This window comes from Leucoraja erinacea, chromosome 12, assembly GCF_028641065.1.
Source record: "Leucoraja erinacea ecotype New England chromosome 12, Leri_hhj_1, whole genome shotgun sequence".
Taxonomy (NCBI): Eukaryota; Metazoa; Chordata; class Chondrichthyes; order Rajiformes; family Rajidae; genus Leucoraja; species Leucoraja erinaceus.
Window position 1 is genome coordinate 25,073,419 of NC_073388.1, and position 23,766 is coordinate 25,097,184.

General features: G+C 40.5%; 1 protein-coding gene across 1 annotated transcript in view; it reads left to right on the top strand.

Moving 5' to 3' along the window:
* The window catches only part of hdac8 (histone deacetylase 8), an 81,279-nt gene extending 57,638 nt beyond the window's left edge, over nucleotides 1-23,641 (top strand). Inside the window, exons 8-11 of the mRNA XM_055643868.1 lie at nucleotides 7,380-7,552; nucleotides 11,138-11,232; nucleotides 19,047-19,152; nucleotides 21,635-23,641. Coding sequence (XP_055499843.1) covers nucleotides 7,380-7,552; nucleotides 11,138-11,232; nucleotides 19,047-19,152; nucleotides 21,635-21,657 — 397 coding nt within the window. The 3' untranslated portion in view covers nucleotides 21,658-23,641. The remainder of the gene's footprint in view (nucleotides 1-7,379; nucleotides 7,553-11,137; nucleotides 11,233-19,046; nucleotides 19,153-21,634) is intronic.
* The last annotated feature ends 125 nt before the right edge of the window (nucleotides 23,642-23,766 follow it).

Genomic DNA, 23,766 nt, shown 5'->3' on the forward strand with positions numbered 1-23,766 from the left:
GCTAGAGGAACTCAGCGGGTCGAGCAGCATCTGTCGAGAGGGAAAGGAAATGTTCACGTTTTGGGTCAAGAGCCCGCATCAGGACAGGGTTTATACCTAAAAATAGAAAAAATGTCAGGGTCATAGATTGAAAGGAAGTTCCTGGTCCAATTCTGCAATTGCTGCAAATTCATACAGGGATGATTATGAATGTAATTTACTCTAGGCAAAATAAATTCTGAATTAAGTAGCACAAAAAAGGGCTATGTGATCCAATTTCTAAACTAAAGAGCAAATATTTGGAAATTAAATAATGAATAATCGTTAACAATTGTTGTTTATACACAATTAAATAGTGTATTTTAAAATCGCCTTTTCAAAGGCTTATCCCAGTTCATGACACGTCTTCTTGCATGTAAATTATTTTATTATATCTCTGTGTCGCTTCATTAGTACTGTGGCTAGAGATAGAACTTGATATCTGTGTAAAGTTTGACAGAGAGCTAAATTTTCTTTAACATAATTCACAATCAATAAAGAAACTTGGAAGTTACCACTGACTATTATTTTAATGGATTTGTTAAAATTGTTAACACTAAATTGATTATGCCCTAATGTCACAATTAAGATTTGCAGGTTAACCAGTCCACAAATACTGGAAGATGGATCTTTATTTTTATCCTTTTGATGAGGTTTATCCTGTTAACAGTATTGGCAAGCAATGTATGAAGGAGACAAGATTTCCTTTTCTGCCTTTCATCCTGACTGAATGACAAGAAAGCTAAATGTGAACAGGGCTTTTCTTTCAAGTACGTTTAAATGTAGAAGGTTGAAATTATTAGCAGCTTGTGTTCTTATTAGTGTAATAATGAGTAAATAATGTAGAACTGAATGCCAGCTCCTTGATTGAAGCTTTTATAGCTAATGATCTGCACATTTGCCCTTAAAAATAAGTGATCTCTAGGCACTTAATGAAAGATGATTACTCGGTGTGATCATGAAAACAATTACTGTTCATAATACATTAAGGCACTCTGGTATAGAATAGCCAGAAGGTTAAATTACTTTACTGGATTTCAGAGGAATATAAAATCTCATAAAATATCCATTTAACTGAGAAAAATGACAATTTTAAAACCCATTTCTGTACTTTGTAGTTTGGTTAGAATCCCTGTACAGGTGTGCAACTCATATACTTTAAATTTCTGAAAGATCTTTAAAGATCTTTTTATTGATGACTAATATACTGGAAGTCAGTGTGGTTCATGGAATGCATCTACAAAAGAGTAGACTATTGATAACAGAAGCAGTGGGCTGCCTAAACATTTAACTGAGCCATCCCTTGAAACTCAGGAGTGTAGCATGAGCTGTAATAGTAAATTTACACAAATAAAAAGAGTGTAGAAGTGCTTCTCAATGTTGGAGTAGTGTGTTAGACAGTAGTACATTTTCCACAGAGATTTAGGACATATTTAGATTCTGCAAGTTCTTAGTTTTGATTGTTAGAGTAAAACTATGTGGTAAAGAAGCCAATGACAAGGCACCACAAAATAAGATGAAGCATTCCATTTTCCCTTGTAACGACGGGAGATGCAATACCTATTCTTTCACCTTTTTCCTTACCATCATCCAAGGTTTCAAATTGTCTTTCCAGATGAGGCAGCATTCCACGTACTTCCTCACATCTAGTGGACTACATTGGGTATTCACAACGTGTTCTTGTTACACTGGACACCCCAACCTGCATTCAGCTACAGGACCAACCCTGAGCTTTCGGTTTCCTGCCACTTTAATTCCTCATCCCACTTCCATTCTGGCCTTTCAGACTGTGGCCTTTCTGCACAATTGAACACATCATCGTCCTTTAGGGCATGTTGCAGCTTTCTGGACACGTTATTGAATTTGTAAACTTCAGGTAACTCCCTCTTTCTCTCTGTATCAGAATTGATCATTTATTTCCTGTCACCAGTTTGATCGGTTGTTTCTCGTTCCATTGTAATAGATTGGCCAGCAGGCCATGTTCCACAGCCTTGTTTTGAGCAACACATAACACAGACAAAGAAGCATAAAGGGTTAGTAACTGCTGCTTTAATTTATCTGATCTCGCCTTATCAGAAATATTACCTGTTTTACCCCCACTTCCCAAAAAAAATCTTTGCTGCTAAAAATGATTTTTCTATCTTTCCTAGTTCCAAACCTGAAAAGTTAACTGTTATCTTTCTACAGATGTTGCCTGACTTGCAATGATGCCAGCATTTTATGTTTTTATAGCAAAATTTACCGTTGATCTTACTACACGTGTCATTGCTGATCAATTTGAGTGAAGTTGATGTAGGTTTGCACCATAGAAATTGTATAGGATCATTAACTAAATTAAGTGGCTGGGGAACATACATTTTAAGTTGGAATTTTACCCTTGCCATTGGGAGAAACAAATAATTTTAATTTTCTAAGACTGTTTTTCCTACCTCTTTGATTTCTCATGTAAGCTCAATATAAATGTCTGTCACCTGCATACAATTGAATAGAAAACATGGTGAAGTTCCACTATATTTCCCATATTTGTCCCCCATTCAAATGCTTCAACCAATTATTTCAGTGGATCTGTTAACCAAGACTTCTTGCTGTTAACCAAGACTTCTTGCAGCTCTCCTATATCCCAACCTAACAACTAATGTGCTCACCAAAAATATAGTCCTGTCTTGTGCATTTTGTTATAGAGTTCACAGAAAATACCTGTATAGAGTATGTGAGAATAGAAATCATTGAAACAAGCTCAGAAGAGCTGAATAGATTTATCTATTAACTATTTGTTTGAGTATTCTGAAAGTTCAAATAAAGGGGAAATGTTTTGTAAGAACACTCAACAAAAACATGGAATTTAAAGTATATTTTTTCCCCAAAGTAATAGTTTTAAGAACGTATTGGCTAATTCAGTAAGTGCTTTGCAATTTATCTGCAGGATTTTACATGAAAAGCAGTACAAAAACGGATTCTCTCCTATATCCCAACCTAACATCTATATAACTAAAAGTCGCATCTTGACCACTTCCTGTCTGTGCTGTATATTGATTTTAGAAAATAACGCTACGATATTTCGCTATGATTTTTGGCCATCTTACTCACAGTCCTCTGCTGAGGCAGCCCCGAGGATTGTTCCAATCGATGAAAAATAAAAAAGTTATGAGTGTTTAAAAAATCTTGAGATCAGCTGATTGGTCCTCTCGCCTGTCAGTCACCATGATGAAGGTAACACCCCCTCTGGGGAGGGGCAGAACTATATTACCCCAGATGCCTGAACGCGAGTCAGTCATTCTGGAAGATCGTTAGGGAGAGTCCACAACTGTGATTCTAAACTGTGAATCAACTGAACTGTGAGTCTGCAATGTACCTACAATAAATGATTTGTTAGCCCTTAATGACGATGCAATGAGTTGTTTGCCAATTTGGTGGCCTGCACTCTGCTTGAAATGCTATGAAATTGAATTTGGTGGCCTGTAGTCTGCTTGAAATGCTATGAATTTGAATTTGGTGGCCTGCACTCTGCTTGAAAGGAATAGCCGTGAGTTAACTGCCAACCCTGAGTAATTGAGCTGCCAGCCCACCAGCCCTGAGTAATTGAGCTGCCAGACCAAGTCCATTCGGCCCACAATGTCCATACTAGCCTTCTGGAAACTAGTCCCTTCAGCCCACAACACCCATACTAGCGCTCCAGAAAGCGCCCCCCCCCCCCTGCAGCCACCAATATTGGAATTGGTGAAGAGGTGGAATATTGCTTTGGGGGACCAGCCCTCCCACTTAGTCCAGTTGTTTTTATAATTTTCAGCTTGGATAGCCTTTGGACTAATTGAAATAAAGAAATAGCATCCAGCTTGAATAAGATACCAATCACCACAAAGGATATAGAGTCATAGAGTGATACAGCGTGAAAACATGCCCTTTGGCCCAATTTGCCCACACCGGATAACATGCCCCAGCTACATTGGTCCCACCTGCCTGCTCTTGGTCCATATCCCTCCAAACCTGTCCTATCCATGTACCTGTCTAACTGTTTCTTAAATGTTGGGATAGTCCCAGCCTCAACTACCTCATCTGGCAGCTTGTTCCATACACCCACCACCCTTTGTGTAAAAATGTTACCCTTCAGATTCCTATTAAATCTTTTCCCCATCACCTTGAACCTTTGTCCTCTGGTCCTCAATTCCCCAACTCTGGGCATATATCTACCCAATCTATTCCTCTCATGATTTTGGACACCTCTATAAAATTACCCCTCATCCTCCTGCACTCCAAGGAATAGAGACCCAGCCTACTCAACCTCTCCCTATTGCTCCCACCCTCTAGTCTTGGCAACATCCTCGTAAATCTTCTCTGAACCCTTTCAAGTTTGACAAAATCTTTCCTATAACATGGTGCCCCGAACTGAACACAATATTCTAAATGCGGTCTCACCATCGTCATATACAATATATATATTTTTTGGATTTCAAGAAACTGATATGGGCCATTCTGCTGTAAAGATTTTGAACTTGCATTCTTGCATGAATTCTTACATAATTTTATGAAATTCAAAAGTCCAATATATGTGCATACATTTGGTGTTAGAAACCGCAGAACTAGTTCTCTCTCTCGCTCTCTCTCTCGTAGTCAATGACAGTATTGAGAAGAAAACACAGATGTTACTAATGTCTTTAAGTATACCTGCTTGGAGGGCTGATTTTTATTTGTTTATATGTTAGTTTTTTGTATTATTACCAAAGTAGTGGGATCACTGATCCAAATTAACTCAGATTAATGCTAGTGGTCATCCACTTCTCTACGGTTAATCCCATTCTCTTTAATAGTTAAACTTGGTGACTTTGAACAACCAGCAGCCTGTAACGCCACCAAGGATATACACCAGACCAGTGACTGAATTCCTATTTATTGTTATGTTGGGCACTGCAACACTTCTTAACCAGAATCTTGTGATGATAATTGAATCTGTACTGTTGTTATTACAATTGCCTTGAGCAATCGACTTCAGTAATTACTTGCAACCAGTGCTCCATGTTAATGACTCCATCTCTCCGGGTAATTTAGCTGACGTGCATTGTCAGTAACTGTCAGCAGTAATAATTGCTCCCAAACAGTTGTCACGCTGCCATTCAAATACAATGTTTGCAATCAATGCGATAGTTTAAAAGAATTGCTTTGTTAATAGAATTTCCTACTGATGCGGCACAATCATCCTGAATTTATTGTAGTTACAGAAAATATTAAGGGTTAGACCTTCCAAACTGTTGAACAAGTTTGAATCCTCATGAGAATTTGTTCCGGCAATATATTTCATAAAAATATGCATGTTGCTTATACAATACTGTTTTAATTATGATTTTATATTATTAGACATGGAAATGTTTTATAAACAATACCACGATGAAAAAGATTTGTCGAACCTGTAAACAATTAGTCCTTGAAGGCGGAATGGCTGTGTTTTACACTGGTATAATCCGCTCCAGATGCCAGCATGGAGAAAGGAGGTTTATTGCGTCCAGTCAACTATTAAAAGAAAATATTAACACCATCACTTTGAGGCATATACAGTGCCCTCCATAATATTTGGGACAAAAACCCATCATTTATTTATTTGCGCCTGTACCACAATTTGAGATTTGTAATAGAAAAAAAAATCACATGGGGTTAAAGTGCACATTGTCAGATTTTAATAAAGGCCATTGTTATAAATTTTGGTTTCACCATGTAGAAATTACAGCAGTCAGTTTCATACATAGTCACATACCAACTATTTCAGGCACGCACCATCATCCTTCTGCCGGTGTACAGCAATGTTCATGTAAATTTAGAAAGTAATATTTTTAGTTGCATATCCTTTGATCATGCAAACAGTGACTGCCTTTATGAAGTCTGGGAATTCATGGAAGTCATCACCCGATTTGGGCTGGGCCCTATTTCTCTCTGTGCAGCTGGTGTATGCTCTGCCGAGGCCAGTCTCTGTATGTTAGCTGAGGCTCATCTTTAGTTTATGCTGGTGTTTCAGGTCCTCCTCAATATGGGGGCGGAAATCCGTCCCCTTCACACAGTTTTCTCTTCAGCTATATAAAAGGTGTTGAGGAGCAGGTACACACCACACTGCTCAATCGGGTTCTCGACCCCATTTCAGGGGTGATTGACTTGTTGCCACTCAAGAATTGACAATTTGCTTAGCTCAATTTGGACATGCTTTAGCAGTATGTTTTAAAATACATGGGGTTCAGACCGGGTGTGATCCACTCAAGAATTGTCATTGTCTTGCTGTAGAATGAACCGCTGGCCAATGAACTTTCAGGCATTTGTTTGAACTTGAGCAGATCGGATGTGTCTATACGCTTCAGAATTCATTATGCTACTACCATCAGCAGTTGTATCATCAATGAAGATAATAAGTGAGCCAGTACCTTCAGCAGCCATACATGCCCAGGCCATAACACACCCACGGTCATGTTTCACATATGAGGTGGTATGTCCCCAGTATAGGACATTCTTACCTGTATGATGCTGCTTTCCAATGATACCCCAGGATTCTCTCAGTCTCTCAACATGATCTCTTCCCTAGTCCTATCCATGTCATTAGTCCCTTTGTGGGCCACAACAACTGTATCCTCCCCTTCCACTCTAAATTCCTCTCCAGACCGGAAACAGTGTTTGTTCCTCTAACCATACTATCTCCTACAACTATTATATTTCTCTTTTTTCTTTCCACATCGTATGACCCATCTGTGCTACAAGGCTCTGTACAATTTGTACGTTTTTTCTGCGGTCCCTACCTATGTCCAAACATGGACCAGAACCTCATATCTATTAGGGAAGGATAAAGGCTGAGATTCCTGCAAAGTTGACCTCTGGATCACTCCTGCATATTTAGCAGTTAATCCTCCTGTTGCTGACAGCTGATTAAAATCACTAATTTAATTTTGGAGTGTAACTACCTTTTAGAGCAATGTCTGGATACCTGCCACCCCCTTCCCCCACTTCCCTTGATGTTTCACTTTGTCTGAAATTCAGGCTCCAGCTCATCAGCTCTGGGCTGAAGTGTCTTGAGCTGCCAACACTTGCTGCAGCTACAGGCAGCATGAGCCACAATGGGGTTGAACCAGTTACTACATGTTGCTTTTACAACACATCATCTGCCCAGCCATATATCTCTTCTATTTAATGTATTAGTATGGACAAGATATAATCAATCTGGTATAGTTTTGATGACAGGCTGACCACATAAATGGATTCGGAGTAGTAGTCAAGATAGGTGTCTCCTACCAAATGAATATGAGAAAGTCACTGAATATATATGATTGTGATGCATTAAATGCAGGACATATCTATTACCCCCTAATATCTGTTCATTATTTATTTCTCTCTAGTGTGTTGAAAGAGGTTTATTCTTCATTTAACCCTGAAGCAGTAGTGTGTCAGCTAGGAGCAGACACCATTGCTGGAGACCCCATGTGCTCATTTAATCTGACACCAGTAGGAGTGGGAAAGTGCCTGCGTTACATACTGAACTGGGAGTTGCCAACTCTGATCTTGGGAGGAGGTGAGTTCATTTGCATTTTACTAAAGGATGTTTGCTATTAAATATGGAAGTAATTGCAAATAGATACGCTTCTGTTATATTGTTGGTTGGAACAAAGAGGTTCAAAATAAGTATGTATACCTTGACAGCTAGAATTATTTTTTTTTAAGCAAAAACCTCCAAGTAATTATGTCATTATGGATTGAAGTCTGTGTACAGTCTGGTCTGTTAGGCATGCCCCAGTATGCCAGAACTACATTAGCAACAAATTACGCAGTTGTTTTAGCTCAGCCTGGTTTCACCTGCCATATGCCTTCACTCTATTAGAGACATTTCCTTTTGTTCTATTCCCCCAACCCTTCATTCATCACTGTTGCTTAGACTAATTTGTTTTCTCTTTCTTAGATTTGATGAAGAATCTCTCATCTGAAACATTAATTCTTTTCTGTTTTTTAAGATGCTGCCTGACTGGCTTTTTCAAGCATTTCCAGTTTATTTTATATATCATGTTGGCTCAAATTTTCTAATACTACTCGTATAAGTCTGGCCTATTCCCCAGGTCCAGCAACCTTGCATTATTAATATGTTACACCACAAACTTACTGTGCTGATAACTGCCACCATTTAGCCATTTCAACTTGCTCGATCAGTCATTTCTATCGACAAATCCCTGCTCCACCTGCTCTCCTACTGAATACTAGCTTGTAATCCCTTCTCACCTGTATCCACACTTGCCACACTTTGTCCCCCCTTCACCTGCCCCCCGCCCCCACCTCTCTTCCAGATTTCTCCCTCCCTACTACAATCAGTCTGAAGAAACGTCCTGACCCAAAACATTGCCTATCCATGTTCTTCAGAGATGCTGCCTGAGCCACTGAGATACTCCAGCACTTTGTCTTTTTTATATCTCTCTCTTACTCAGTTCCCATTAGGCGAATTGGGTCCACCCTTAAAATAAATACTTTGTAAGGGAGAAACTGGAAAAAGCTCATCACAATCGGATACCAGACACAACAGTAGATCTCTTTGATGGTGGTGAGGTCAATACCTGTGATAGACTGGGCAATATCCACCACTTTCTGCAGCCTCCTTTGTTGCTAGGTGTTTGGGTTACCCACTCCGGCCCCGATGTGACCAGTCAGTGTGCTCTCTGCCCGACATCTTTGCAAGTTCGAGAAATGAATCGACAACATGCTGAATCTCCTCAATCGTTTTGGGAAGTAGAGGTGCTGATGAGTTTTATGAATGCATCAATGTACTGGCCCCACGAAAGATCCTCAGAGATGTATGACCAGGAACTTGAAGCTGTTGACTTTCTCGACTGCTATCCGTTCGATGAAGCCAGGTTCATGGTTTCACTGCTTACCCTTCCCAAATTCAACAGTCTACTTCCTTGACCTTACTATCATTGAGAGCAGGATAGTTGTTCTGACACCACTCAATTAGATAATCAATCTCCCTCCTATACTCTGACATATTATGACCCGTTATTCGTCCAACTGCGGTGGTATCACACCTACCCTTGATATAAATTCATTTCAGATGTCTTTGAGATAAATCTTCATCAGAAAGACTATACAGTAGCTTACAAATCTCAATTCATAATATTTCTCCAGCCATGTACAAATGGAGGATGGTGTTTTAGGTTGAATGTTAAAAGTGGTAGAGGTCTGGCACAAACAAATCTTCATGCGCAGATGATGAGGGAAGAGGAGGAGAGAATAAAAGAGGGCTGGTGTCCTTGTTTTTGTTCTCTTTAACATTTCCCCTTTCTTGATGTGGCTTAGCTTTACAAACCCCACTGAGAGGATGGGTAGATGTCTCAGTTGTAATTGAAAGCATGCAAAGATTGTCAGTCTCACAATTCATACACGAAAATAAAAGCACTTCTAGAAAACTATCAAACATTTAGTTATTTGGGTAAAGAATGGATTGATATCAACTTGTTCAAGAAGGAACTGCAGATGCTGGAAAATCGAAGGTAGACAAAATTGCTGGAGAAACTCAGCGTGTGCGGCAGCATCTATGGAGCGAAGGAAATGGGCAATGTTTCGGGCCGAAACCCTTCTTCAGACTGATGCAGGGTGGGGGGATGCGGGAAGAAGAAAGGAAGAGGAGGAGCCAGAGGGCTGAGGGAGAGCTGAGAAGGGTAGGAGACAGCAAGAGCTAACGAAAATTGGAGACGTCAGAGCTCAGGCCACCGAGATGCAGACTGCCCAAGCAAAATATGAGGTGCTGCTCCTCCAGTTTCCGGTGGTGCTCACTCTGACAATGGAGGAGGCCCAGGACAGAAAGGTCAGATTCGGAATGGGAGGGGGAGTTGACCCTGCAACGCTGCTCTCTCTCCCCATCCACACACTCGGAACAAGGGCAGATTCCCCCTAGTCCTCGCCTTCCACCCCACTAGCCGTCACTTACAACAAATAGTCCTCCTTCATTTTCGCCACCTCCAACGTGACCTCACCATTCGCCACATCTTCCCATCACCCCGCCGTCTACTTTCCGCAAAGACCGCTCCCTCCGTAACTAACTCCCTAGTCAATTCTTCCCTTCCCACCCGCACCACCCCCTCCCCAGGCACTTTCCCTTGCAACCGCAAGAGATGCTACACGTGTCGCTTTACCTCCTCCGTTGACTCCATTCAAGGACCCAAGCAGTCGTTCCAGGTGCGACAGAGGTTCACCTGCACCTCCTCCAACCTCATCTATTGCATCCGCTGCTCTAGATGTCAGCTGATCTACATCGGTGAGACCAAGCGTAGGCTTGGCGATCGTTTCGCCGAACACCTCCACTTGGTCCGCATTAACCAACCTGATCTTCCTGTGGCTCAGCACTTCAACTCTCCCTCCCATACCGAATCCGACCTTTCTGTCCTGGGCCTCCTCCATTGTCAGAGTGAGCACCAACGGAAACTGGAGGATCAGCACCTCATAATCCACTTGAGCAGTTTGCACCCCAGCGGCCTGAACATTGACTTCTCCAATTTCCGGTAGCCCTTATTGTCTCCTCCCATTCTCAGCTCTCCCTCAGCCCTCTGGCTCCTCCTCTTCCTTTCTTCTTCTCGCCCCCCCACCCTGCATCAGTCTGAAGAAGGGTTTCGGCCAGAAACGTTGCCTATTTCCTTCACGCCATAGATGCTGCCGCACCCGCTGAGTTTCTCCAGCAATTTTGTCTACCATTGATATTAACTTGGCAGTTGTCTACAAAGATATAATTAAAATCAGTAGCTCACAGTGTAAACCACAGCAGACACAGACCCATATTGTGACTACATAATAGGTTGTTATTGTGAAGGCTTCTTCAAAATTTCTGTTTGATATTAAGACAGTTAATGAATCACACAGGTGTTGGAGGGATAAAACAAACAAAGATCTACTGCATGTCCATGTGTTGATGATTTAACACATTGTGCCAGCTCAGAAAATATATGTTAAAGCATAAAAAGAAGAGAGACAAAATAATTGATAGGCAATGTATCTTCAAAGATAACCTACTTTAATACATAATATGGTAGTGAAGTAGTATTAAAATAAGAACTAATATTTACAGTTCTGGCTTTGTCTCATAAGATATATCTACATTGGTTTGTTTTTCTGGTGGTGACAGGGGGCTATAACCATGCTAACACAGCACGGTGCTGGACATACCTAACTGCCATTATCCTGGGAAAAACTATCTCTTCAGAGATTCCTGATCATGAGGTAAGACTGCAATAGGCTTTTTTCCTTGCTTACAGCTGAGTCATTCCAACTAATCAAACCGGGGATTTGACTCTGAATGCAGCTTTGTAGTCAAATGTTAACACAACAATAATGCACTGTTTCTTCATTTTCCCCAAATGATTCCCTTGCACTGAACTGAAATAAATGGAAACTGTTTGATACGTTAACAAATAATTTGGACATTCCCTAATAATTACTGAGGTATTTCTTAGCATTTCTGTCCTAACCCTACCCTTAAACCCTTAAATATGTTTTTCTTTTGATAAGTACAAAATCATGATGATAGAAATAAAACATTTCAGACGTGTGTTCTCAAAATTGTTACAGGTTAATTTTGTTTGGTTTACTAGAAAAGGCGTTTACATATTTACTGCCCTTAAAGGTGTGTGTCATGAGCAAAATTTGAATTTAATCACAAATTGCTTGTTTTAATAAATCTTGGTGTTCTGATTTAGGATTTATCCAACATTAAGATGGGCAAAGTAACACTCTGGTTAGTTGCACCTGCCTCTCCATGTTGAGCATTACTCAGAAGAAACAGGGCATGTAGGAATGGTGCAGAATGTACTCTGTTGGGTGACTTCAACAACCACTGCAAATGCTGATCGAGTCACTGTCCAGCCGGGCTCTTTTGAGGTATTTAGATACAGACTGAGTCTGCAGCAGGTAATTGAAAATACCATTGTGAGGGCTGAACTCTCTGGAAAAAAGGGATGCTGCCTGACCCGCTGAGTTACTCCAGCTTTTTGTGTCTATCTTTGGTGTAAGTTAGCATCTGCCGTTCCTTCTTACATATTATGAGGGGTGAAGCTACTTCAACTCGCCCTCGGCAGTCTACAAATGTATCTGTCCATGTCAATCTTGGTAAGTGTGTTCAAAGCACATTTATCAAGAGGATTTTCATACCATCAACACACTTTATAATTTCCCATGACACAACCACTGTGAAAAGATTCAAAATTGTTTCGGCAATTTAACAAGGCATCCTTGAGATTGGTCACCTCCTATCTTCTATTACAGACCAACCATTGTTGAATGTAGAAGAGCATGGAGAAGCAGCAGGTGCAACCAAAATCTAGGTGCATAATGATCGAGCCCCTTCACCATAAACCATATGTCATTTGGTCCTCGATTTGCCTACTCTGGGCAAGGGACTCTTCATTCTCTTCATTCATTGGAATCATACTTTATACAAAGGATGATGGATCTGGTTGTTAATTGGGTCAGTCATTTCTGTCGGCGGTTCTCCAGGTCATTGTCCTTAGAATGGGCATCTTCAGTTGCCTCATCAACAATGTTATTTCAAACATAAAGGTTTGAGTGGTGATGTTCTGTTCCTTAGATATTAAAGCCGGTCACATCTGCTTGCAACGGGCCTAAGGCAACGTAGGCATGAGCTGATAGATGGTGGCAAGAAACATTTGCCAAATGCTCTAGTCGATCACCATCTCCATCAACAAAGTGTTTAACCACTTTCAACATTCTACGTTATTTTCACAACCAAGTGACCTGTTATCATCAAGCTGGGCATTACCATTCACCAGAAACTTAACTGGACCAACCCCTTAAGTATTCTGGTGACAGGACCAGGTCGGAACTGGTTACACTGTGCCAAATGACTGATCCAGGCCTACAAAGCACAAGTCAAAGTCAAATTTATTCATCACATGCACCAACTAAGGTACAGTGAAATTAATTTGCCATTCAGCGATACATTTGAAAAAAAGAACATACAATACATATTAGAATTTAACATAAACATCCACCACAGCATTCTTCACTGTGGTGGAAGGCAACAGAGTTCAGTCAGCCCTCCTCTTTTGTTCATCCATGGTTGGGGCGATAAACGCTCCCTAGTCGTCGCTACGAACGGACGGATGTACAGGCCCTCTCGTCGGGATGATTGAACTTCTGACGTTGGGACAGTCGAACACACTCCGTGGCTTGGAGTGCCCGAATCACCCACTTTCTTACCAGAGATCGTGGCTTCAGGATGTTATAGGCCGCAGGCCGGCAGTCGGAGTTCTTCTCCAACGATCCCCGGTGAGAGATCCCAGACTCCAGATGATAAGTCCATGCCACGCCCACAGCTAGAAGCTCCACAGACCACAAGCATGAAGCCAAAGTCACCAGGCCAGCGATCGGAGCACTCCTTTCTGGTGACTCCCGGCAAGGGTTCGCCCCCGCTGCACGATGGAAAAGTCCACGCTGAAAGTCAGGAGTGTGATTCGACGCTCTACTTGTGTGCATAGGACAGATCCAACAAAATTCAAGAATGTTGATTCTTACTTAGACAAATAAAAAGTTTGATTGGGGGCCTACCCACCTCCCTGAACATTCATTCTTCCCAGCACCACTGAACTCTGACAACAGTGCGTACCATTTGCAAAATACATTGCAGAATGTCACTCGTGTTTCTTTTACCGAACGTCTGCTTTGGGCACATTGGAAGACCTCCACTGTGCATTCCCTTCCCCATCCATCTGAATGATGCTGACTTATAAATGATTAAGCATTTCTTTATCATTGCTGGGTGAAACACTCGTACCCAACACAGTTTGAACAACTTCACCACTTGGACAACAACAGCAACGCAGCTTGTTATTGTCATCTTCAATGCAGTTAGTCATGGACAATAACATTTGGTCTTGTCAGCCCACCTGCATGCCATGTATGAGTAAAGGGCAATTATAATTTTCTAAGCAAAATAATTCAAAGCTTTCAAAGGTCTTTTATTGTTACGTGTACCAATTAAGGTACAGTCATATGCGAATTACCATGCAGCCATACTGAAAAAGCAACAAGACACACAACTACATAAAAATAACATAAAACATCGACAACAGCGGATTCCCCACATTTCTCACTGATGGAAGGCAATAAAGTCTAATCTTCTTCCCTCATTTTTCTCCCACGGTCGGGGCAGTCGAACCATCCATCGGAGCGATCTAAGCCAGCACGTTGGGGCGATCGAAGCTCCCTCCGCGTTGGGGCGATCGAAGCTCCCGCGTCAGGGCGATCGAAATTCCCGCGTCAGGGCGATCGAAATTCCTGTGGCTTGGAGTTCCCGATGTCCGTCTCTGACCAGAGACCGCAGGCTCCACGATGTTAAAGTCCGTAGCTCCCGTGGTAGAGCTCAGAGGTCGATCCCTGGCAAAGGGATCGCGAGCTCCTCGATGTTAAAGTCCCCCAAGCTCCCAAGATGGAGCTCTCGAAATCGGTCTCCAGCAAAGGCCGCCAACTCCTCGATGTTAGGCCGCAATGCAGATGGAGATACGATACGGAAAAAAATCGCATCTCCGTCGAGGTAAAAGATTAGAAAAAGTATCCCCCACCTCCCCACATAAAATAAGCTAAAGACCACTAAAAACATACATTTGATACATACTAAAAAAAACAACGAAGAAGAAAGGGACAGACTGTTGGCGAGGCAGCCATTGTTGGTGCCACCCATTGGCTCCTGTCTTCAGACAGGAAAAAGTAATAAATTAACTATAGCTTGCAACCTCTGACGGATGTGAAGTGAGCATTCGTCACAGTTTCTGTTGCTTATCCTAATGAAATGTTAGTGCATCTTCACTCAGTGCCCTTCTGACATTTCATTTAGAAAGTTGTTTTGGTTTACTGGGTATATGAGCATCTGAGTTTTGGAGGAAGATCAAAGATTATTGGAAAGTAGCTGAAACTGTGTTATGGGCAGCATGATGTTGTGCTGAGTTGGATGTTAAGATGTGCAACACCAGCTGATGGGGCATATGTTTGTCTTTTCAATTCCTCATCTATTAAATACGAATGCGTTAGGGTTATTTAGGATTGTATAAAGAAAACTCTGAGTACATGTGGTGGAATTAATTTGCCAAGGCTACCAATTTGACCATCCAGCTGGTTGGCTGCAAGATAGAATTTAGACTGCCTAAAAGATTGAAAATAGAAAAATATAGAGTGTGAATTGAAAACTGGTTCTGACATGTCGACATCCATACTAATTTGAGTTCACTGTAAAATCAGAATATATTAATGGTCATTTTGCATCAAATGTCCTTTATGGAATGCCTCTGAATATCAGTGCTTCCAGGAATATACAGACAAAAGCAAATGCATCTCAAAATACAGTTTTACAATTATTCACATAGAATGAATGGCCTGCACAATAGGCTGCAAAGCAGATGAGGAAGGGACTTGCAGATTGTAAATGTATTTCAGTACACTATGCAACATATATTGGCTCCCAGGTTATTCACAGATTTCTATCACAATATTCATGCATGACAATGATATTCTGTCTATTGAATTCTTCAAATGGATATCAACCACAAACAGCATTCACCATCCCATTGAACCAATGCTGCTCTTTTCTGAATAACTTTACAAGTGAAAGGTTGCTTTGAATTTTTGCCAGCAAAGAGAAATTCATACCATAAAAGTTAGAGGTTTTTATCTTTCAACACAGGGTAGCTCATTTAAAGTTGCAAAATCAATTTTTATTTTGTTTGGGTAACATTTGCAAAGGTGACAAAGAATACAACAGTGATCAAATGATACAGCTTGTTGAATATCACCGCTGTTCGGACTATACGAACAATAGTCTGCAGTTCAGACTACAGGATCATTCTCTGCATTAATGATTTTTTTAATATTACTGTAAGAAAGTTCAATGTGTTATATGTGAGAGTAGAAATGATGCTATGTTGCTGTCTCACGTAAACTAGTTCTAGTTGAGAATATTCAGTTGACAGATGATTTTATGAAAGGACCAAACTAAACAGGAAAGTTCTGTTGCCATCAATGGGATGAAATGTGTTAGAAGGTTGGGCCTTTGTGCTGGGAAATAAAGGGTAATGACTGAGATTGCAAGTTGGATGGTCTCTGTCACATGTAAGAAACGCATTGGAATCAGGAAGCTGACAGGCTAAGTGACATAGCAAGTGGGATGTTTAAGATTTTTTTGCAGTAGGACAAAGAAGTGTTACGTGTTAAATGTGTTGGCTGGTGTGGTCAGTGAACCTAAAATCAAGTCTGGGATGTGAAGTGACCCAATATTTGGAGACATGGTCGAGAAATCCAATGATTTTAGTTTCATTTCCAGTACAAATAATAATAATGGTCTTTTGTGCTTTGACCAACAGCAATTTTTATTCATCGTGAGCATGTTTTTTTAAGCTAAAAATATTTTACCTCAGCAAAGTTTGTACATTTAGAACTAACCAGTGATTGAACTCTGAGAAGAAATTGACTACTCCATTCCCATGGAGAATCTACATCATAGCCTGTACAGAAGGAACTGGCACTTCCTCGTGTTAGGTGGGGGAAACTATTTACAGAGCACCAGTTTGAATTCAATTTAGTTACAGTCAATCTTGCACAGGGTGTAGAGCACCACTCGAATTTTCTTGGTTATCTAAAATGTTTTTATGAATATGTGAACAGTACTCAGTTTTATAATTTGCTCTTATTCCACTTCACATTCTCTAAGTAAAGCATTGTCTTGTTGAAGATTGAAGAAGGGTCTTGACACGAAACGTCACCCATTCCTTCTCTCCAGAGATGCTGCCTATCCCGCTGAGAGTAACCAGCATTTTGTGTCTATCTACGATTTAAACTAGCATACAAGATACATTTATTTGTCACATGTGCCAGATGGCACAGTGAAATGTGATTACCATACAGCCATACAATAAAAATAAAGAACACGACACTAGATAGTTTAACATAAAAACATCCCCGCACAGAAGAATCAAAGTTTCCCACTGTGAGGGAAGGCACCAAAGTCAGTCATCTTCCTCTAATGTTTGGCAATGTTCACCAGTGGTTGGGGCATCCCCGAGCCCTCCGCAGTCGCCGCTACGTGCGGCCCGATGTTCAGGCCCGCTCGCCGGGGTGATGTAAGTCCGACGTCGGGGCTGGGGAGCCTTCTCAGCAGCCTGGACATCAGAGGCGACCGCCTCCTACCGGAGTCCGCAGCTCCCAAAGTCCGCAGGCCGCGCTGGGCGGAGATGCAACGCTGGCGGCTCTCGGCAAAGAGCCCCAGGACAAAGGGCCCCAGGATGACGGTCAGCGCCGCCCGCTTTGGACGTTCTCCCAAACCGCAGCTCCATGATGTTGGAGCAGCGGCCCAACGTTCCAGAGCTCCAAACGGCGATCCGGGTAGGCATCGCCCGCTCCGCGGTGAATTCAGCGCCGCGCCACTGCTGTTGAAGCTCTGGTCCGGTTCCGGTCCCCGGCAGGAAAGGCCGCTCGGATCCAGGTGGTAGGACGCGACTCGGAGAAATAGTCGCGTCCCCACCAGGAAGCGACTGGGAAATAATTTCCCCCTTACCCTGCCCCCCTCCCCCACATAGAAAAGTCAAAAATTTCCCCCCAAAAAAATTGAAAAAAAGATTGAAAAACAAACAGGCTGTAAGCAGAGGCTGTCATCAATGCAACGCCCCTAGTGGTACTGCAGTTCCTTCCTATACATCTTGTTGACTTTCACGGCTCTGGTATTCTAGCCTCTGGATGCGGAACTGAAGAATTTTTAATGTGTCCTGTTTAAACTTTGAATCCGACCTTGCAATTTAACCTGCAAATGGATAGATCTAATTTTTTTGGGGTGTGGAAGGATCTAACAAGTGCAATATTCTTCTTGTCACACCTTCAATGAGCCACAACTTTTTTTGTTAGGCATGAACTTATCTCTTCTTTGGAAGTCTTTTGAGATATACCTGTTTTTGCATCTCTCAGTTTGCTCTTTCAGGCAGATGGACCACGTGCATGCCTTGATCTGTGGACTATACTGCTGACGAGGTCACTTTTCATCGTAGAATTGGCCAACTTTTTTATGTCAGATTATAATTAAGCCAAATGCTTTCTTTAGATTATTCTCTCACTTTAGACTGATAATAAACTTGGCCTACCTAGGATGGAAGTGTGATACTCAAGCCAGAGTAAGAATTGTAAGCTTCCCTTACAAATGCATTTCTCATTGAAAATGTAGCGACCATGACTAACCTGAGAACAGAGACTGAGTGAAATGGTGCAGTCTGAACTCTGCACTACTAATCTCTGGTTGGGTTTACAGCTCTATTGTCCTGAAAATAATTAGTTCCAGTTGCATGGAACCTCAAGTTACTTAATTATTTATCAACACCCAAACAATGAACAAGTTGGCATTTCCTGCAATTACTTCAGAAAATATCGTCGTGCACAATTGCCCGTTCCAAACCTGCAGCACAAATAATGAGCTTGGGTTGTTCTGTGTGGATGGAAATTATTAACTTAGATGAGAGGTTGCTTTAAGACATTGAATTCTTGGTTGAAATGTCCTGTGTTAGTCTGTTGTAAAACCTAAATGAATGGTAGACAAGCAAGACCTACAACATTTTACACTGTAGATAATTTATAATGAAACACTTTAAGATTCAATGTTATCTCTGTAAAAATTCCCAACACTTCAGAATATTGGCAGTTGGTTTCCTAACTTCTAGGTACTTCTATGGACAATGAAACTTGCCCATATTAACATCAACATACAACATAAAATAAAGTATATTTAAACGGAAAGATGCCAAGATTGTAATTTAATCTGCATATTCGGACAACAGTAAAAAAAAAACTCGATTTCATCCTTGCTGATTGAGACCTGCACCATCAAAGTATATTTCATGTATGTTCCTCAATTTGAGATTCAAGCCTGTATTTTTGTTCTAGTTTGATTACATTACATAATTGATTCTAGGTTTTGCAAATAAGATTGAAGCGAAGCATAATATACCTGCAGATTTTTAATACTATTATTCATCTAGTTATTTTCATAGTATTTTACAGAATATGGGCCTGATTACGTACTAGAAATCACACAAAGCTGCAGAACTGATGAGAATGATCCCCAGCGGATTGAACAATTGCTTAATACGATCAGAGGTGAGTTGCAGAAACTCTCAGTAAATTGGGATAAGCAGACTGAAAGAAACAAATTTCTTGAATGGATTTAGCACAGATTTCTGCAGCAATATTGCCCATGACCAGTCAGATCCTTCAGAGATAAGTTACTCATTCTGCCTTATAACCAACAACGCCAGGTGACTTGTCCAGTACTTTGGCCAACCTTCCTACCCAGCCAACGATCACTGAAGAAACGTCACCTATGCATATTCTCCAGATATGCTGCCTGACCCACTGAGTTACACCAGCACTTAAGCCTTTTTTTGTATCCAACATCTGCAGTTTCTTGTTTTACGTCCTACCCAGCATACATGCTGCAGACTAATGCTGCATTCATGTCCAGTTTACCTTGCTTAGTGCTTAATCTTTGAACTCTGCTAAGGGATAGACTACCAACTGCCCTTTCAGCATCAATCTTCAGAATGTGAGTTCACTTGTGAACAAAGTCCTTGCCATCTATGAGCACATTATGGATGATTATTCTGATATGGCCTGCATGGACACCTGGCTGAGTGAGAAAGCTGCCTTCCTTGTAAAGGTTTCTTCCCCATCCAGCTAAACCTCCTCCATCTGGCCATTATTGAAGCTTGATCCCCCAGGCTCCTCTGTTATCTTCTCCTGCTTTAAGCTTCACATTTTGCTTCTCTTGTCTCATTTAAAATCCATATTTTCTGCTATCCTCTCACATATCATGAATACCTATCAACGGAGACCCTCAGACTATCTTTATTTCGACAATACTGAACTTGATCTTGCACTAATCGTTATTCCCTTAATCATATATCTGTACAATGTGGATGGCTCGATTGTAATCATGTAATATCTTTCTGGTGTCTGGTTAGCACACAACAAAAGCTTTTCACTGTACTTCGATGAATGCAACACTTGAGAATCTAATCACCATCCAAGAATAAGTACCCCCTTCTTTGGTACCACATCGACCATATCAAGTTCATAGCCACTATCACCTTTACAGTATTATGATCTATCTCGTCATGGGGTATTAGAGAGAAAGAATGGGCAGGTTATTCAGCCCACTGAGACTGCATCAACTTTCAACATTCCTCCAGGTCTTCTGGTTTCCTCCCACATCCCAAACATGCACAGGTGTAGGCAATTGGCCATGTGAATTTGCCCTTGTGTGTAGAATTTTGGGTGTGGGTGAGGCGGTGGGATTGTAGGAATAATAAAATCGATAAGATTGCAAAAAGGGGTGTTGAAAATGGATGCAGACATACAGTTACAGAGAGAACATGCAAACTCCACATGGCAGTACCAGAGGTCAGGACTGAACCTGGATCACTGGAGGCATGAGCTCCATGGCTGTGCCACTGTGTTGCTTTGAAAACCCTTTGAAAGGTGCATAGTTCCTTGTAGGTCGAGTCATAGGTAGATAAGGTGGTTAAAAAGGCTTTTGGCACATTGGCCTTCATCAATCAGGCTATTGACTGTATAAGTTGGGAGGTCATGTTGTAGACTAGTGGGACTAGCATAGCTGGGACATGTTGGGCCTAAGGGCCTATTTCCATGCTGAATCTATGTCTGGTGGCATTAAGTGCACAAGAATGTTCACCACCTCAAATTTCTGCTTTCTGTGCTGGAACCTAACAATATTTTGGAATCAAATTCACTGCAATGTTTGTGTTGACTCAAGAAGTGCAACGTATCACCAACTTCACAAGGGTGATTAGGAGTGGGCAATAAATGGATTCAGATTAAACAGGAAATGTAATTGGCTAACCTGTTTAGAATATAATCAATTTCACGAGTTTGCATTTCCGCAGAAGCACTAATTCAAAAGTGTTACGAGTGCAAAGCAAAACATCATAATAACTTGTTTAAGTAATTAAATTATAATAGTTCATTATTAGCTGTTAAATATGGATGCTTACAAGATTGAAAATTTGTGGAAATTCACTGGAACTTACAGAATTTAAGTTTGGCATTATTACATGTTAATATGGCTGAAAATGGTTAACTGGGTGTTACTGATATCAATAAATGAAAAATAATTATTTTTGAATACAATTAATCATCGTGTGTACATTATAAAACCTGAGAATTTTCCTGGATCTGAATTGGAATGAATATTTTAAATAATGCAATGTGAAAAATTGAAGCAATGTCTGTCCGCAGACAGATCTCCATCTTCTCAGGAAAATTGCAAATGGGTCCAATCCATAACTGATCTTTTTTCTGATCCACTCCCAGTAAAACAACATTTGATCTCTATCTAGTAGTTGTTCAAAAATCTTTCTCAAGAAAACCCTGTTTTGATTATATAATTTAATGTTCATCAAGACAATTTATCTCTGACACAACAAAAGTACAGCTGGGTCTGCTCAAGGAGACCTGACGGTACATTTTTGGGGGGAATTTAAGAAGTTAATCTGTGAGTTTTACCAACCAGGGAGGTTAAAAGTTTATGTAAAAATATTGTGTTTTTGTATGTGTTTTCCAGGAAATCTGAAGAATGTAATTTAATATGTGATGGGGAATGAGCGGAAGGCTGAAGAAGCCTTTTAACTGAGAGCAGTCTGTGCCTGTTGTAGCTGCAGGGGAGACTTCGGTCAAAATTACTTGCAAGTTCCAGGACAACAGATGTTCATTGAAACTTGAAACTTCAGTTAACACTTTCTTGGTCAATTGAGGAGGAAAGATCATTCACTATTCCAAGATTGCAGTATCTTGTATTGGGACTTAGTTTGTTAACCTCGTTGTAAATATTTTTACTTAATTCTTAATTGTTTTTTTTTATTGTGACCTTTCGTAGAGTTGCAGTTCAATTTCCGCTTGGCCAAAGATCTTGACAATTACTTATGCAGGAATTAAAATAATATTTGGGGTTCATTGGAAAAGCTTTTACTTAATTCATTTCTTCCACTGCAGAGAAATGGCTAAAACAAAACAAAAAATCAAGATCTCAGATATCAGTATAACATTGTAATACTCCAGTGCAATGTTCTTTATGGGAAACATGGATTTATGCGTTCTAGCTTTCTACTCATCACGTAACAATTTCCTTGGTTAAATTGAGGCCTAGGGTCTCAAACAAAGTTGGTAGAAAAATATTCAAGGCTGAATCTGCCGCTCAAGAGGTCTGGCTGGTGAGAAAATGCAGATTTTGTAGGAATGGACCACAGCACCTGGAGAAGGTGCAGGCTACATAGAGCCAGAATTGTGAAAAAAAAATACAAGCAAAGACTTAACCTTTCTCTGGACATTACTCCTATAAGTTTATTCTCTTTTCTTGTAACTTAATAGCAGTCATGGTCACTCACTACTGCCAGGCAAATATTACAGAGCCCAACAGTAAAGAACCAAAGTTACCTAAAGAGAAACCATATTAACCACTAAGTGCTGGCTGTTTGCTGGTATTGACTAATAATATAGGAGACCTGTCCTCCATGGTCAGCACAGAGTTAAAAGAACACATTTAGTAATTATTGCCCTGTGGAGATAAACACCTTCATATATCAGCCGTGGTGAGTCCACCAATCTCATATCATCATTTCGCCAATTATTTCTAAGTATGTCGTCAATTCACGATTTGACCATTTTTTGAAAAAAGATTGTTTACAGTTCTTTTGCAATTCTGCTGAATTATAGATACACTCCGCTTATAATCGTAAAAATATGTTATAGAAATGGAGTCGTCGCAGAAAATACGAACACTTGCTTAAAAAGTGTCCCGTCAGTTAAAGATGTTTCTGTGGTTGTCACATTGAATTAGTTTTGGAATGCATTGTCCAGTGATTTTGGCAAGCATGACCATTATCTACATGCAGGTATTAGACGATCAGTTTTTTTGTAGTATTGCTTGTGCGAGGAATGTGGATCAGGATGCAATTAAGGTAAATCTCGGGCAGAATTAAAACCAAAAGACAAAAGCACACATAAAAAACAACATTATTTGGATAGTAAGATGACTAGAGAGCAGATATGGCAATAAATTTAATGAAAGGAAGGGAAAAAAACAACTCAAGAAGCATAGTTCTAGTTTTACTTGCACCATCATTTTGCCAGTGTTGTGAATGGATTACATTTTGTACGAGATTCAGTCGAACTGATGGAGTCAATGTTTGCACTCCAATTCCTGAAAATCCATCCCTAAGAAACATTCCTGTGGAAATTTTTGTATATTACAATGAGGAAAAAAAGCTGTGTAAGTATTGTCATAGGTTCTGCACACATGTTAATGAAACAGTTCATTTTTAAGAATCCATTCAATTACTAGCTTGCTTATATCATCAGCCTATTTTTTTGACTTGTATTTAAACCAGATCCTATTTAAATGTTTTAAACATAGAGTTTTAACTATACCTCAATCATTTGAGTTTTCAATTTATCGATGTTTAAGAGTTGAAATCAAATGGTATTTTTTACATTGTTCCAATTGCTGTTTCTCAGATTTATTGTAACCAGAAAATGTACAATAAATAGTTATTAATAAAATTAATTAAAAATACCAATTGTTGCTCTTTACTTGGGATCCAGGGATAGACAGTTGATTGGATAGAGAATTGGCTGCCTTCATGGAAGTAAGCAGAGGGTGATGGTGGAAGGTTGTTTTTCAGACTGGAGACCTGTGAC